The sequence below is a fragment of the Ursus maritimus genome, unplaced genomic scaffold (genome assembly GCF_017311325.1).
Source record: "Ursus maritimus isolate PB19 unplaced genomic scaffold, ASM1731132v1 scaffold_6, whole genome shotgun sequence".
NCBI lineage: Eukaryota > Metazoa > Chordata > Mammalia > Carnivora > Ursidae > Ursus > Ursus maritimus.
This window is the reverse complement of record NW_024426774.1, coordinates 17,994,167-18,011,483: the sequence shown is the minus strand read 5'-3', so window position 1 is coordinate 18,011,483 and position 17,317 is coordinate 17,994,167. Positions and strand designations below refer to the sequence as shown.

At 53.9% G+C, this 17,317-nt stretch overlaps 1 protein-coding gene across 3 annotated transcripts in view; it reads right to left on the bottom strand.

Moving 5' to 3' along the window:
• Positions 1 to 17,317, bottom strand: part of LOC103671695 (kelch-like protein 29) — a 214,417-nt gene that overhangs the window by 20,278 nt on the left and 176,822 nt on the right. The window contains exon 4 of one of the 3 annotated variants that reach the window (XM_040622941.1): positions 16,350 to 17,197. The exons of the other annotated variants lie outside the window; for them this stretch is intronic. Coding sequence (XP_040478875.1) covers positions 17,036 to 17,197 — 162 coding nt within the window. The 3' untranslated portion in view covers positions 16,350 to 17,035. Of the gene's footprint in view, positions 1 to 16,349; positions 17,198 to 17,317 lie in introns of those variants that run through there. 3 annotated transcript variants of the gene reach the window in all.

The window sequence follows — 17,317 nt, the reverse complement described above, 5'->3', positions numbered from 1 at the left end:
GCTTGAAGCTCCGAGAGGGTCCTTGTACCAGCTTCAGACGATTCTGCAGGACGCATTTTTTTTCCTCCTCTGTTCTCTGAGAAGTGTATCATTCCTGGCTTCTCTTGCCCCTGCCTGCCCCTGGGGTAGCTGCTTAAGTCAAAAACGCTCCTTAAATAGGAAAGAATGCTAGGATAGGAATCTGGGGGTTTCTGTGACCCTTCCCCAGGCAAGCTGGCCTGAGCCATGGCAGCTCCCAAGGGGGTCCATGCAGGGTCTGGTGTTCCCAGGCCTGCCCCCATTTCCCAGCCTTCTGTGTCTGAAGGAGGCTGCCCCCTATGATCTGGCAAGCACCCTCAAGCCTCATTTCAATATTGGCCATTTTGAGCGATCAGCCTCCCCATGCCGGTATTGCAGGGAGGACGGCCCAGGGACCCGGCATGATGGAGACCCCCAGTCATCAGCCAAGTGCACCGCAGCCCAGGCCTCTTCTGGAGCCTACCCCTGGGCCACTGCGGGGCCGCATGCGGCGCTCTGGGAGTCTTCTCTGTTGCAGAACCTGCTATGCTCGTGAGCTTGTGATCTGTCCTTGGAGAGGGGCATTGAGTTCTTTCTGTCACGGTGCAGAGGGATAACTCCCACGCAGGCATCTGCGGCTGCAGGGGGAGCTGTGCGTCAGGGAATGTGGGTGCAAACAGGACAGGGCTGTGTGTGGCCATGCACAGCATGAGTGTGCACACGTGTGTGCAAGCCCTTCAGTGAATGCCACCTGAGTTTGCATTTTTGCCCAAGGCAAACACAAGAATATTAAACTCTTGTACTCTTTCCTGGAGCCAAACCTGAGGTCAAAACGTTGGAAGGTCACTTACTTTGCAAACGATTTTGGCAAATGAACTTCCCTAAACCTCAGTTTTCCATCTTAACATGGGGAGAATAATAATACCTGCCCCATAGAGTTTGATGCAAAACCTATGCAGGGCACTTACGCATGCCTGGCAGACAGTAAAGATTCAATAAATGCCAACCATCATCACCCTTGCTCTCATTGTCAACCTTGAGTGTGCTCGGTCTGGTTATCCTTGTCCCCATGACAGGCTGCCTTTTCCCCGGCACCCTGCAGAGCCACCCAGCTGATTTCCCGCAGAAGCAAGAGCTCCCTGTATCGGAAGGGAACCTTGCTCCTGGCACTGGGCCCAGAGGCGGTGGAAGCCTCTTGTCTCTTCTCTTTAGAAGGACCTGCAAGGACACCGTCCTGGATTGGCGGCATGTCAGGGTCAGAAGGGACCTTACAGATGTTTGCGTTAGGGACAGGTGCAGGGACACACGGCAGGTTTGCGGCAGAGCCTGGAGGAGGCCCAGGGCTTTGGATCTCAATTCCAGGACCATTTCCCCCTAGTGTGTCCCCCACCCGCCATGAGGTCAAGCCCAAACTATCATCCAGGCATTTGAGCCTCTGTTCCTTCTCCTTTTCCCTTACGCAGCTTCCTTCTCCCTGTTCTCTGCTGGTCCCACCTGCTCCTACCAGGCTGGTGACTTCTGAGCCATTCGCTGCCCTTCCTAGTCTCCATCCAAAGCCATCGGGTCCCAGCCTCCTTCAGGTGGCCACCATGTCCACTGTAGCCAGAAGCCTAAATACCCGGCCTTACCTCAGTCCTGACTTTCTCCTGGCCTAGTTCTGCCTCTGCAGCCAGACCAAGGGTCCCTGAAGGAAGGTGCTGGCCGAGCAGAGGAAACAATACGTCCATCAGAGGCTGGGACCTCTCGGACCCTCAGAAAAGAACAGGTCTCTGAACACACAGACAGGCAAGCAGATTTTGGAGTATGACTTGCTGCCGCTTCCCAGCTATGTGACCTCAGGCAGGTTCCCCCGTCTCCAGGCTTCCATCACCTCCTCTATAAAACAGGGGAAATGGTAAACACATGCCTAATTGCATCTTTTTAAAAGGAAGCCTCCCCTAAAAATGTCTTTTTAATGTGTGGGTCTAGATTACAGTGGGAGCCCACGTAACAGAAGTAGGGCTCCCTGTATAAAACAGCAAGAGATACAGCTCTGAAAGCTATTTTATTTCCCTTTCCAGTGGGAAGAATCTTTGCCATTAGCTCTCTTTGATTCTCTATGCAGCCCCGAGACTTCCTGCCTCCCCCAGGCACCTATCTGGCTGGGCTGGTACCAATCCAGAAGTACCACTGAAGTTAGTGCCACGAGTAAGAAGGAAGAAAATCTGAAAAATGGGTAAAGTATGAACCAGGAATCTTCTATTTATTCATGTCCTCCTGGGGGAGACTGTGTCTGAGATGGAGACAAAGATTTTGCCATTCTAGGTAAGAGATGGCTTTGCCCTAGCCTCGAAGTCTTTCTGGCTCCCTTATTTAGAGAGAGATGCTCACGGGAGAGGAATTAAAGACGCACTAAAGAGGTACATTCCTGCTCCAGCGGGGGACTTCCCCTAACACGCTGTACTGCTGCTAACACAATCTCATCTTCCGTCTTGGAGAAGGATGACTCAGGGTGAGCTCTATTTTCTGCTTAAATTTAAGCCATGTTGTGCGCAAGGACCGTGTGGCCCAGCCCCTGATTAATCATGGTGAATGTCCAAGCGACTCTGCCTGGTTATGAAACAGGCTCTTTCCTCTCCCAGGGACACAGCCACCAGGACACCAAGAGCTCTGTTTGGAGACGGAGTCTCACAGGGGCTGATCTGTAGCTGGAGCCTGCATGAGAACTGGAGAAAACCCCGGCAGAATGAAGCTGGCATCGTTTCAATGAATACGTTTTTCACCTGCTACTAGCCCTAAGGACCGGGGATGTAGCTGGCTGGCTGGGTCCCAGCAGAGGGCACCGACAGCCCAGCCAGGGCCCCAGGGTGTGAGGCTGCTGCGCTGTCCTGCCCTGGCTGGTGGGCGACGGCCTCTGTGACGCGGAGCACAGCTCAAACCACCAAAGGGCCCAGCTTCTCCATGGCAACCCCAAACAGCCTGTTCATTCCAGAGGCTACGCTGGCAGCAAAAGTGGGGCCATGGAAGGGTGTCCTCGCGACAAACAATGGGAAGTGTGCAAACGGTTCCTGCTGACCATTGGCTGCCTTCTGGGAATGCCTCCAAGGATGGCCACGGGGAAGCAGGGGAGAGGGATTTATGGGCAAGGAATCATAATTTATGGGAGCTCATCCTTTACTGACCTGGCAGCCTCCCTGAAAAGGGGTGAGGATCTAGGTGAAAGAAAGAGTGGGCGGGATGGGAGGCACGGGGGAGGGGGATTCCACAAGATCTGGTGACTCTAGGGTTGCCGGACTGAATCTCCTGGCTGTGTGTGGGACACTGTCCCTAGGCACGACTGAAGACCTCTGTCCCTGACAGTCAGGATGCTTCCCTCCTCGCCACGAGGATACAAACAGTCATGCCCACGGCCTGGCCAGTGGCCGCTGCCCTCCACCCATCCTGCCGGCTCCTTCCTGCTCTGGGTTTCTGCTCTCACTCAGGCTGGCCGAAGTGTCCGCCAGACTCCACCCAGCCCTGGGTACAGACGCCTGCCCACCTTCCCAGGCCTGGCATGGAGAGGGTGGGAGGGAAGGAAAGGGGCTGAGCTTTGGAGTCAGACATATTTGGGTCTGAACGTGTTGTTTGGATATAAGTGGCCTCAGGCAAGGTGAGGGGCAGGGACCTCAGCTTTCTTACCTGCCCAGGAGAGGCAAACACATTTGGATTTGGAAGGGTTCCGTGGGGGAACAGAGGGATGCCTTATGAGAGAAGGGGTTCTTCTCCCCTCCCTGCATCGCCCCCTTTCCACACCCACTGCCCTCCTCCCTCCCGCCCGTCTGCGGGGCCCTCTTTCTGGGCACCTGCGTCAGAAGCCCAAAGTTGGGAAAAGCGATCACCCTGAGAAGGTCCACCAGGATGTTCTGAACACTCTGTCTCTGTTGTGGTAAACGATGACTTTAATTTACAAAGCAGAAGAATACTAAATCTTCATGAAATTAAAAACTATATTATTTATGTGAGCGGAAACGGAAAATGTTCCGTAGCTAGCAGTGATCCTGCTTTGTAGGAAGAACACTAAAATAATTAAAACCACTCGTGCTTCAGTAATAAATAATGATAATAAATAAATGTCCTGACCTTAAGCGAAAATATAAAATTAAAACCCATTTGGTATGTAAATTCATTCAGGACGTTATCGAGTCTCCCAGCCTAAGACGGTGTGGGACAGAGGAAGCGTTCACTACATGAATTTTGAAAGGAAAATCAAAGAACAACAGAGTTGTGTGTGTATTGACTCATTATTCTACTTTAATTCCATCTAATGCTGTGTGGAGCCTTGAGGCTGGGACATTAATTTCCTGCTTTTTCTGTTTCACCAATTCCTCATGGAGACCAGGAGAAAGAATTTCAATCCTGGAGGCTGAAATCAGGGGAGGCCAGAAAATTACAGGAGAGGTGGGGAACTCAAACGGGAAGGCGATTTTTAACGTGTTTACAGAGAGAGACGCTGAAGAGAAGCCAACAGAAACAGCGCCCGTGCTGTCGAGCGTGGGGAGGGGAGCTCCCGAGGGCCTGAGTCACAAATCATCAAGGGAATGAAATGTCCCTGGTCTCGGGTTCAGGTGGGGACCCACTCCTGGGCCCGGAGGAGCCAGGCAGGAAGTCTGCGCTTGGCCTCTGACTTCAGGAAAACACTGATCAGTTCCAGATGGTGCATGCCCCCCGCCCCCCACCCTGGCAGCCCAGTGCCCGGCTTCACCATGAAATCACTGCGTGCTCCGTGAAGCCTGCGGCTCCCTGGCCTCCTTCGACGGGGCAACCCAGGAAACTACAGGCCAGAGGCCCAGCAGGAAAGTCAGAACCTTTCAACCACTGCTATCCAATAACCCTACGGGTGCGTTCTTCATTTGTCCCCTCCTGCAGGGAATGCCACACCCCGCCTCTCATTTCAGGTTTATCCCTACCACGTGGAGTGCGTGGGGTGGGGGTGGGTGTTCCACCTTGACAGGCAGGGAAACTGAGGCACAGGATCTGGCAGAATGTGGGTGGCAGGGTAAAGGACCAGGATCCTGCTCTCAGGCTGGCACTCTTCTGTAGCGGGGAGCAAGGAGCCGGAAAGGAAGGCTTGAGGACAATGGGGCCTTCCTGGGCAGACCTGGTCTCAGGTGCGCCTGGCTTTCTCATGCCCCTGATGCTTCCGGTGGGGGCCCTCCCTTAGAATTTCCTGCTTCCAGGCTGCTGCAGGTGGAGAGGTCTAACCTGGAAGAAGGGGCCCAAGGGAGGCCTTTCCTAGGTGTGGACAGTGTGTTTCAGAGTGTGGGTTTTAGGTACCAGAGGGTCAGCAGACGGGGGCAGGCTCCCTGGACCACCGTGGTCCTGACTGCTCTTCCTCTGCGTGGGGGGTGGTGGGGGGTGTCTGATGTCTTTCCATCCCTTCTGCCCCTCACCACTGCCCCAAAGGAATGGTGGGAGAGGCCACCCCATGGGAGGGAGGGACCCACACACTCTGCTATGCCAGGGCACCCAGAATCACCAGCATCCTGGGCAGACAGAGCCTCAGGGAGAGTGAAAGGCCTGTGGGTCTATTCGAAGCAGACCCCTGTGTTCACTACTCTGATCCAACCCACTGCTTGTCCCAGTGGAAAAGATGGGAAAAATCCAACCCAAGCCCGCCAGGGTCTGCTTGGCTGCAAACCATCCAGGTTTTGTAAACAAAGCACCAGGATAAACGACTGATTTTCTCCACTTTCGAATCTCAGACATAAGAATTCTGTGAGCCATCAACAAGCCACTGGACAAGGTTCCCTGATGACGGAGATGTTCTTTCTCCCCCTGGGGAGACGATCTGCCCAAGTACTTCCGGGAGCTTGGGGAGTGCCCCACACAGGAAATCTGTGGCCGACTCTAATTCAGCCGAGGGTGGTCAAGATCCCTTTCTATTCCTGCTGGCTTGTTTCTGTGTGACCCCGCCATGGGCACAAAGGACCAGTGTGGTATTTGGGGGAAAAAGCCTTACAAACCTATAAAATCAAGTGCTGTAAGTCCCCTAAAAAAGGCTTCTAGGTCAGGCATTAAGTTCCTGGACCAGCTCACTCAGAGGAGGTCAGGGAGGCTCCCACACCCTTTTGGGGCCAGAAGACGGTCCTTTGCTGCCAAAAGATTTATAAAGTCTTCTCCTATTGATTGTCCTTGAGAAGCAGCGAGGGTGCCTCAAGGTCTCTATTCTCCCTTCTCTTTTGGGCAGATAAACCATATTCCTGGCATGTCCATGTCTAGAAAGGGGACTGATTATTTCTGCTAAAAAGCCTACATGACCCCAAAACAGGGGCTGGCTTCAGGACAAGCCTGGACTGCAGCAGTCTGGCAGGAGCCCAAGATGCCACGGGCCTGCTACCATGTGGAAGCTAGGCCTCTCTCTCGGGGGGCCACTGCCCCGTGTCAGAGTGTGCCTGGGAAGCTGGCTGAGGAGGCCAGCGACAGCTCCAGTAGGCTGACTCCTGGGTCTTTGGGTCGAAGTGACCTCTACCTTTGCATGGGCAGCTTGGGGCTCACCTGGGGATCAATTCCCCTGGAACTAAAGGCCATCCCCATCCCCCGCCACCACCCAGGAGCTGCCACTGTGCGGCCTAATGCCCTGGGCCCCTAATACCCTCCTGAGCCCCTAGCTGTGTCCCCTTTTGTGAAACCCACGGCTGTCACAGGCCAGCTGGGCCCACTTTCCCCTGATGAGGACGCCCCCCCCCCCCCCAGGGAGCTTCCCTGATGCCTCTCTTTCCATGGCAGTGAGTGGGCACAGGCTGACTCAAGTCGGTGCTCAAAAAATGCCCACTCATTCACCAAACATTTACCGAAAGCCTTCCGTGTTCCCAGCCCGGTGGGCCCAAGGACAGCTCAGAGGCTAAAGCGGACAGGTGCCAGAGGAAGGAGTTTGGGGGCCATCTAGAGTCTTCATTTCCCATTCAGCACTCCCCGAGGACTTATGTATGCCAGACTCGGAGGGAGGCAGGGGGAGGGGGAGACGAAGGTCATTCCACCTTTGGGCCTGGGAAGAGAGAGGATGACAGGGCCAGGTTTTGAGGAGGAGTGAGCGTTCCTTGGTTGGAAGGGGCCATAGAAGGAGTGGGGACAGAGGCTGAACTGGCGTGAGAAAGCCACGTTGCTCCTTAGGTGATGCCTGGCAGGGTGGAAGGGTGTGGGACGCAGAGGAAGTGTGGGGAGGGCCAGTGCCATCCCCTTGCCCCTTTCAGTCCACATCCCAAAGGGGGCAGCCAGTTCAGAAGCCCCAGGGGCACCGGCCTATCACAGTTCCTTGCAAGGCCAGGCATACTCCTCCCTCAGGGCCTCTGCACTGTTATCCCTCTGCCTGGAATGCTCCTGCCCAGACACCCAGGTGGCTCCCCACCTTCTTCAGGTGTCTGCTCAAATGTGGCCTAAACAGGCATACCCCACTTTCTACGCTGACACGCTCTCACTTCCTTCTCGGCTTAATTTCTTGGGGACGCAGGATGCCACTTGATATTTACCTAGTTATTTTCTTATCTGTCTCCAGCCGAGAGCATGTAAGCTGCATAAAGGCAGGGGTGTTTATTTTCATTAGGCACACAGTAGGTGCTAAATACACATTTGTGTATTTAGTGAACGAATGAAGAAATAAATGAGCGTCCTCTGGCTGGCCCCCATTCCTACCTCCACTGGATCAAGGACACCTTGGTTTGCTGCTAACTTGGAGTGCAGCTCTCAAAGCCCAGCTCCGGGTCTGGCACTGAAAGTGTCAGGGCCCAGAAGGGCTCCTTGGGACCCCTGGGTTCTAGGCAGTTGGACTTCAGACGCGGCCTCTGCAGTCTAGAGAGTGAAATGCAGCGTCCCTGTGAGTGGTGATCTCAGCACACGCTTGGCCACCCTGGGCCTCACACAGGTCTGGAGAGGAATGCAGCCTGGGCAGGACGCCTGGAGTTGGATGGAATTTATTATTTCAAAGGCTCCCTGAGTTTTAAAGTGTTGAACAATAACCCACATACTTTGGGGTTGGGGGGGCAGATGCAAAAAATAAAACCCAAAACCTAAAGGAAACAATCTGGGGAGAGCTGGAGGGGAAGCGTGAAATGGACGAAACATATGTGCCAAAGCCTGAACAAACAGAGTGGGCGGAAGGGACAGCCCAGTGTAGGGCCTTTGAGAAAAATCAGCATTTAGAAAGCTGCTTGGGAAGAGGCAAAAGATTCCAGAATGTGATCTTTCTTCAAGGCTGCATCCGTCACTGGTACCAGAGAAGGTAAAATATCAGAGGAAGCCAATAGAAAAGGTGACAAGAGGCAGAAGAAACCCGGGGACTCAGAGGCCCAGCCATACACTTAGCTCTGCCACAGATGCTGTGTGATATATTCCTTCCTTCTCTAGGCCTCTGTTTTTGTCTGTCACGTGAGGGGTTTGAACACTGGGCCTTCCAGCTAGCTGCTCCATTTCTTGGTATTTAAACAGCCTCCTTCAGAACAGCCAGCTGGGCTCTTCCAAGATGCCAGCTGTGTGCCCTTGCAAGTTATTATAGTATAGTAGAACGTAGAATGGAAGTTCCCGGTTGCTCAGTGCACAGCTTGTGCAGCTGTACATGGCAGTCTCATCTGCTTGGCACTGCAGACACTAGTACCCTTTTTAAAAGCGATCAAACCCTAATATTTGGGAAGGCTCCTCTAAGAACTGTTCTGGATAACTGGGGTACTGGATTTAGCTTCTAGATTGTAGCATCCAGATGGCTGCTGGGTTGGCCTTGTTTTGCTCAGCTCAAATTTTCCTCTGAAGCAGAAAGGAAAAGCTTATTTCCCTGAAGGTCCCAGATGTGCTGTCTGTCTGCTGATCCTTGTGCTGTGTCCAACAGGGGTTTTAGGAGTTCTTCTGTGGAATCCTGGGCCATGGCTGCTCAACTTGGCTCCTGCTTCAAAGGTGACCTGGACTGACACCTGCTGCATCTCCCACCTCCATCTGCAGCAGTGTGGAGGTGGGCCAAGGCAGGTGGGCAGACGAGCGGGGTTCCACAGTAGCCCCGAGGGCCTCTCCCTCTGCCCGGACACGCCCAGGCCACCCTATTAATAGACCAGCTGCAAGAATGCTGCCTCCTTCCCAGTTTCCATTTCACTTGTACTAGATCTGGCTGTCCCAGTGGGGACAGCTTCCTTGCAAAACAAACAGCAGAATCAATATTTCCTCACTGGGGGAGGTACGGGGTCTTCAGATGGCAGGCCAGGCCCTCTCTCTATTCCTGCTCACCGGGTCCAAGGAAAGGGGCCCACAGGCCACTAGGCCCTTTTCTGCCTCAATTCAGCAGATTACATTAAATGAACAGACATTTATCGAGCATCTTCCACATGTCAAAGCCCATTGGGCATAAGGGAGAGAAGGATGAATAAGACAGATCCCGGGCCTGGAGGAGCACATGTGTTGCAGGAGACAGACACATAAATGAAGCTTATTGGCAAGACAGGGTAAGGCCAGGAGACCAGTGTCTGCAATCCTCCATCTTTGGGCACAGTGCATGCATGACACAAAGAGGAAACAGACTCGCAGGCCCCGCAGCACGCACAGCTCAAGCGTGGGGACACTGTCTCCCGGGGGGCTGTCCGGGCGGCCCCCCTACCCTCACCAGGCCTCACGGCAGAGTTCTGGGTGAGGCGGCTCCTCCTGGGGACTGCAGGGATACCCGGCTGGGCCCGGTACGACTGCATCCAGCATCCTGCAGGGACAGCCCGGAACAACTCATAAAATGTCCCAGGGGAGCATGGTAAAAATGCAAATCCAGGCTGCAGCCCTAGAGATTCAGAATCAATACACTTTGGCTGGGGGAGAGGTGGCACGTGGGAACCTGCCCATCAGACAGACACCCCATGGGATTCGGAGCAGGAAGTCCTCAGGTCACGCTCTGAGAAGCACTGCCCTGGACGCGGGCCCCTTGGGCCAGTTCCAGGCCACCGGTGCCCTGCTCAGCCCCTGCGCACCCGCCCGCCACAGCACGGGTGTCCGTCAGCGTCTGGTGAATGACACCTTTGTCGGAGAATTCTCTCAGAGTAAGAAGTGTGGGGAGTGCAGAGCTGACCCCAGGCCTCCCCTGGCCTCCACACCACTAATCTGCACGTCCAGGCCTGGCCCCCGGGGGCCTCCCCTGCCATTCCAGGGCAGGTGTCTTTCCCAGCTCAGCACTTAACACGCCTCAGCGTCAATGATCTTGAGTGTGTGTTCTGTGTGTTTCATCAGGATCCTGGGTCCAAGAAAAATCCAAATTCCGCATTCCCCAAAGATGTGAACACACCCCCTCCTACCCCCACAACACCCCCCATTACACCTTACTCAGGTGTATCAAGAGGTCTGAGGGTGACGGGCACTGTGGCCCCCAAGCCAGTGGCCACGTGCTGCCTTGTAGGCTCTCTCCTGTTCTGTAGGTTGCGTAGCTGGCTGCCTGGCTGGAGTGTCCTGACTCCCCACTGGGCTCCCCTATGGGCAGGGGGCCACTCTGGCCTCACCCCCGCTGTGCCCAATGCCGAGGCCGCTGACGGCTGGGCCCAGGCCAGGCACCATGCGGCCCTCTGCAAACAGCTCTGGCTGACTAGTCTCCAGACCCCAGGCTGCTCCGGGGCTGGCCCTGGTGTGTGGCCGGCCTCACGCACAGGGTGCCACCTGGTGCCAGGTGGAGGCAATGAAGATGGAGCCAGTCAAAGGAAGCCAGTCAGGAACACGGGATTCAGAGCGTTTCTTCATTTCAAGGGTTATGGAGACATCTGGCACACGTGGTCTCATTTTTGTTCCATGTGACCACTCAGCAAAGGATCGTGGCAATTGCCCCGTCTCTCCTAAAAACAGCTCCATGACGAAAGCCTCTGTCCCCGGGGAGCTGAGGCAGGACTGGCCACAAATACCACAGGGAGTGAGAAGCCCAGAGATATCCCTATCACAGCATGGAGAACAACCGCATACATGGGGAAACAGAGTCACCTCTGGCTGGAGCATGTGTCTCCAAGGCCTTGGTGCCCGAGGGAGGCCTGGGAAGGCCCACACTGGGGCCACTCTTTAATGCTGGTGGAAGTTGAAGGTGGTGAGGGGTGCTGAAGCCCCATGACGCTGCTCCTTGCCTGGCCTGCTCCCAAGTGAGCAAGGGTGCTTTCCCACCAGGAAAAGGAGAGGCCTGGGCCTCATGTGGCCTCTTACCAATATGGCCTCCCTCTGAGGCCCGCTGTTGTCCAGCTTTGTGCCAGGCAATGTGATGGGGAGGCCACAAAGGGGAGCAGTCCTTGCTACTGGGTCATCAGGAAACGTACAGTGGGGACTGGTCAAGTCCAAACTGCCCGGAAGGGATGAGGATGTCAGAATTGTCAGAGGTTTCCATGAAAACTGACCGGAGGGGTGGGCTGTGGATGGGGTGTGGAGGACAGGGTGGGTTGGGGTGAGCGGAGGGCAGGTGAGAGGGCTTTTCAGAAATAAACCGCTACCGGACAGGCTGAAGACAGCCGAAAGAAATGTCATAATGGGGCCAGGGCCCAAGCTTCCTCTTCTCTGAGCCCCCAAATATTCCGTCAATAAAAACCAAGCCAGTTTTCCTGTCCTTGTGTCGGGATTCGGTGCGCAGCAAGAAAGAGAAGGACCACAGGGATTTCAGACCCTGGACACGGAACAGCTTAGCCGGCATGTTTTAGGGTAATAAAGGAGACTAGTGGAGAAGAAGTGCTTCCTTCCCCCAAAGTCTCCATTAAGCTCTGGAATATGGGTGACACGTACAGTGAGGAGGACGCGGTGCAGTTAGAATTCTGCCAGCAAACATTCTAAAATATTCATGAAACACGGGACCAGGCCTGACTGTTAACACTGCAACCGGTTCCCTCCGATAGAGTGACAAATGGCCACCAAGCACTGTCATCTGTCCCTTTGATCTTTCCAGGTCCCGCCAGGGAGCAGAGTGGGGACTCAGGCAGCCTGGGGAGGCTGAGAAGGAGGGGGGGCAGGGGTGGGGGAAAGCAGAGCTCTCCTGGGGGCTTCTATTTCCATGTCAGCAGGTGAGAGAACAATGTATGTTCTTCAGATTATGAGGCAAAATAATCGATTCTCCAAGTCCTACTCCATCAAAAGTGATTGGTGGGGGGTCCCGGGGATTCCACTCCACCACCCTTCCCCTTCGTGGAAGGAGCACGTTATAGACATAAATCCCAACGAGCGGCATAGGCACAAAGCAAAATGTCTAAAAAAAGTAAATTGGCCTTCAAAAGAAAATAGGGAGGAAAAGAATAAAAATGAACTCCTGGCTTTCTTGGTTAAGAGCTCCTTCAGAGCTTCTAGACACGCTGAGGGGACCACAGTACAAAATTGCTGCAATTTAACAGGACGCCTAATTAAAAGGAGCGACATGAAGGGCCTTTTCTTCCTACTCTGGGTTTGGCTTCTTTCTGTGCAGGGTTCAAAAGTATGACAACTAGAGGACAAAGAGTTATGTCCCCAAACAATGAGATGTAGCGTATCGGCTACTGAATTACTGGTTTTTATGTCCTTCTGTCCAACAAATGTGGCGGAAGCTTTTTATGTGTTAGCTGCTATGCTAGGAGCTGAGGTCACGGGGAATAAGACACTGGCGGAGCCGGTGGGGGAAAGAGAAGGTTCAGACAAGTGAAACGCAGCGTGGCGTGTGCCCAGGCAGCCTCCTGACGAGGGGCGGGTAACCCTCGCCCAGGCCACCCCCCTCCATGTTGGTGAAGGGGACATTCCACGAGAGCTCTCTCTCCTACCCTTACTTTAAAAAAGGAATGCTTTCAGGGAGCAGGGCATGAGGAGTGACTATGGAACGGGTCTGGGTTTCCTTTAGGGGTGATGAGAATGTTCTGGAACTGCAGAGTGATGATGGTTTCCAAACTGTGAGTGTACAAAAATGCTGCCGAACTGGGCACTTGAAAACAGTGAATTCTGTGTTTACGTTTATTTTACCACCATTTTTCAAAAGTAACGTTTTCTGAGATCACATTCCACTCTCTGCTCACAACGTTGAGGGTGGCCCAACAAGCCCGGAGTCAGGGGCTGAAGGGGGGGCATCCAGAGACAGTGAAGCCTGCCTGGAGGCTTGCCCCTCTGTCTCCTTCTGCTCACTGCTGGCTCCCAGCATCGCAGATGAGAGGGGCCCACCAGGCCACATCACAGCCACCCTCTGAAAGGCCACGGAGAACTGCTCCCAGCAGCACGACTTCTGGAGCGTTGCCTGGTCTAGCTTGAGGCTCTCCCGTGGCAGAGTGATGACAGTGCCACTCCTCCTCTGGAGAAGCGGCTGCTATTCCCAGAAGTCCATTTCCCGGAAGGTGGCTGGTGGCCTGGGCACAGTCTCCCTCCCGTCACCCCTTGATGCCTCCCAACGCCACCCTCCTGTTTCCAGGTACCTGTGGGTCCCCTCCTCTTGGGGGTGGAAGTTCACTGGCAAAGATCTGGGGAGGCCATTGGGGGCAGTGGGGGGATGCAAGTGGGGAGGGAAGGGAGGAGGTAGAAATGGAGGCTTCCCCAGATTTGGCAGTGACCCCGAGCCAGATCCTTCGCTTGGATCTGAACTTAGCTACCAAGCATTACACTCATCATCTGTGTCCCCCTCTTCCTGTGACTGTGCAAATATTTAGCTTCACCTTTGTGCAGCCGGCCGCCCATCTGTTAACGCGCTGGCCAGACCGGGGCCTGGTGGCACGGAACTGACCCAGAAGTAGGTATAATCCTCTCTTCTAAATGTGCTTAATACCATCGATAATCTTGTCACATAAATCTCCCGGTTAGCAGTGAGCTGCGGCTATCACTGCTCATCACTGCTCGACTCCAAGAATCTTTCAGGAACCGATTCCGCCTCCTGTAATCTATCTCCTTTCTTACACCGATTTCAGCTACCATGCTGCCGAGTGCTCGGGAGAACCACCCCGGCCCTGAAAGGCACTGTTTTTTGGAGCAGTCTCTTGCAGGCTAGGCCAACCGAACCAATCCATGTATTTGTCTGGCCTTCCCGAGGGCCCCTTGGCGTCTCTCTGTGCATCTATCCCCACGCTCGTGGCCGTTCCTACCGTGGGGTCTAGTCTAGTCAGACGATGGTCTGAATCTCCTATTTTCTCCTTGTTTGAGGCCAAGTGTCTACACCAAGGGGTGTTGCCCTTGACTTTCTCTGCCCCCAGTTATCCTCCAGTCTCCCTGGCTAAGGACTTGCTCCAACATTGCCAATGTGGGGTGACGGTGTGGCCAAAGGCTTGGAAGGATGTGATCAGTTCAAACAGTTTCTACATTTCTCCAGAGAAATTAAACCCAAGTTGTTAAATCACTTCCAAGGGATTTAGTTACTAGCTTAAACACCACTGGGCAGACCCAGTACTTCCCAAATGTGGATTCTCTGCTCCCAGAGTTTCTGCCGTTTTAATCCCCAAAGGGCAAATCTGGGAGGAGTGTGCCTTTCTCCAGGAGCACGGTACACAGCTCTGTTTCCAACTCCTAAGTGATTAAAGAATAAATATCTCTGAGCAGCTCTGACGCCTGCCCCGGGACGGGCTTCGGGCTGCCAGCAACAGCTGGGTACACATTTGGGCTGCAATCTACTTTCATACCCAGACTCAGGGGACCAGCTGGGGAAAAGACACAGCCACAGGCCCAGCCGGCCGACTGGAGCCTGCCTGGGGATTGCCCCATCTCCTGAAATAGGCCCCCAAGCCTTGGCTTCCACTTGGCTGTTCAGTCTGAGTGGCTGTGAGGGTTTGTAGAAGTCCTCTCCTTGCCCAGTGCTCGCCTCGGAACTCTGTAAAATGACCTGCTGCCATCCACACACTCGAAGTGGCGTCTTTGAGGATGAGGTGTGGCCACAGCTCCAGCATGTTTTTCTCCTTTTACTTACATTGAGTCAAAGAGCAGTAGAGGTGGCAGCAAAGAGAATTTCCCTCTGAATTAAAGTCAGTGAGAGCAGGGGAGCAGTTAGGGCTTGGAGGTTTTAGTTGTCTTGCATGGTTGATGGATTTAAAGAATTTCCTTGATTGCTCTCTGCATTTGATCAAGAGCCTTCTGCCGGAGGAGTAACCAGCAGAATCTGTCCATTCCTATTTTCTCATGCCAGCCACAGCAAAAGTCTTGCCCCAAACTCACAAATCCGTCTCTCTCTGCAGACACCAACATGCGTAAACGCAGACGCCACCACAGTGTCCTCCCACGCGGCGGGGACGCTGCCGTAGGACGGGAGAAGGACGTGGGAGAACCTGGCTTCTCGCTTTACTTGCCCTTTGAGAGTTTTCCAAATTGGAGTCCATATGTCACAGGAAACAGGTGTGTGGTCATTAGAAAGCCTGCGGAAATGGCTTTTGACACCGAGGAAGAAGGTGAGATGGTATTTCAACTCAGCAGAGAGGTCAGCAGGCCATCCTGCTCCTGGATTAAACTCAGAGCATCAAGAGCGTTCTTTGCGAAAAACCAGCCCCCACTCAGGTGGGCCTTCTCTAAGGAGGTACTGGGATGAGACACTTTCGTGGAGCGAGCCAGTACCCTAGGATATCGCGACAAATCACCACAAGCCAGGGGCTTAAATGACAGGAATTTATTCTCTCTCAGTCCTGGAGGCCAGGAGTCCAAAATCAAGGTGCCGGCAGGCCGTGCTCTCTCTGAAGACTCTAGGGAAGAGCCCTTTCTCATCTCTGCCAGCTTCTGGTGGCCGCGGGCGTTCCCGGTCTGTGGCTGTGTTACTCTGATCTCTGCGTGTCAACCTTCCCTCTGCTTTCTCTTCAAAGGGTCCTCGTCATTGGACTGAAGTCCCACTCTGATCCAGGGCGATCTCATCCTGAGAATCTTACCTTAGTGACATCTGCAAAGACCCTATTTCCAAACAAGGTCACATTTGGGGGTTCCGGGTGGATCTGGATTTTTTGTACGGGGGGCACTATTCAACCCACTACAAGGAGTGTCCCTGAAATAAAATCCTGTCTGTCTAACCCTGCTTTCTCATGGATGCAAATGTTTTAAAGAAAAGATGAGTTTCTTCGGAAGACGCCTATCTTGAAACAAATCTCTACCTGGGGGGCGCTGAGGGTGCCGGGAAATCTTAGCAAGTTCACCGGTGAGCATGGGACGGGGTTGCGACACAGAGCCTAGACCTCCCAGTTGCGTCCTCAGTCCACTAACCAGATGGCTGATGGGCACCCCAAGAAGTCTCTGTGGGGCAGGGCAACCTCTGGCAGCTGAGAAAGTAACTGCCAGCCCTCTGGGAGCCCCCCGACACCACCACCCTGAATCGTTGGCACCCCTAGACCTTTCGGCGCTCTACCCTGCACCATCCCTCCTGGCTCAGTGTTGGGGCTTAGCAATGTTAAATAACAATAATAATAATAACACATCTGAGTATGACGCTTTAATAGCCAATCTGTCATTCTCCTACTTTATTTCTGAGATTTTAAGAACTGTGCCCTTCCTGCACAAAACATCAGGGTGCATTTATATTAAAAATGAAACTAATTAAAATGTTTGAAAACCATAAACCACACCACCATAAAACAGCAGCAGCCCTATTTTTCCAGTCTAAAAAGATTTTTCTTCCTCGTTTTGTGGCCTGCCCTGATGAGCAGACTGCTGGAGTCGGCGAGGCGCCGGAGCTGGGAGCCTGGGGGCAGCGGGGCTTGCTCAAAGCGAGCGAGGCCTCTGGTTGCCCAGCTCAGGCGTGGTGTCCGGGGCAAGTGAGGCGGGGGCAGCAGGCTACCCGGAAGGTCATCAGAACTCAATCCACTTCACGAATGCTTGTGTCTTGGGAGAGATTCCAAAGGCTGGGCTCGAAGGGTGCACTCCAGCACTTCAACTCACAATGGTTCTTAAACACACCGACACAGCCCTGAGTGGGGTGTGCGTGCCGGCAGCATGGGGTCCCCCATCCTTCATCACAAACGGGGTGCCCAGGAGAGAAGGGCACTGGGGTTATTCTCCGATAGGGAAACTGCTCTCACAGAAGTCCCTGCCAAGCCACCTGGGCCATCAGAACCCTCTTGGGAAACAAAGTGTGCACATTTGCTGAAGAATAAATGAGAGAGGAGCTGAGGGACGCACAAAATGCAGGGTGGGGTGGGGAGGGCTAGAAGGAGACGCAGCCACGTTCACCGGAAGGCCAGACGTTTCTACAGGCTATGCCACGGACAGGAGGGGCCTGACATCCTTGGAGGAACACGGCAGAAACCAGCGAGATGTCATTGTATAAATGCTCATACTTGGTGTTTCTCCAGACGAGCATCCATCTCTGTAAAAAAATCAGCCCCTAGGAAGTTAACTATAAAACAAAACTCATGTGGAGTCCACTGTTGCCCACAACCCCAGGATTTTCTGAGCTCTTCTCATCTGCCCAGTGGTGGGCTAGGTT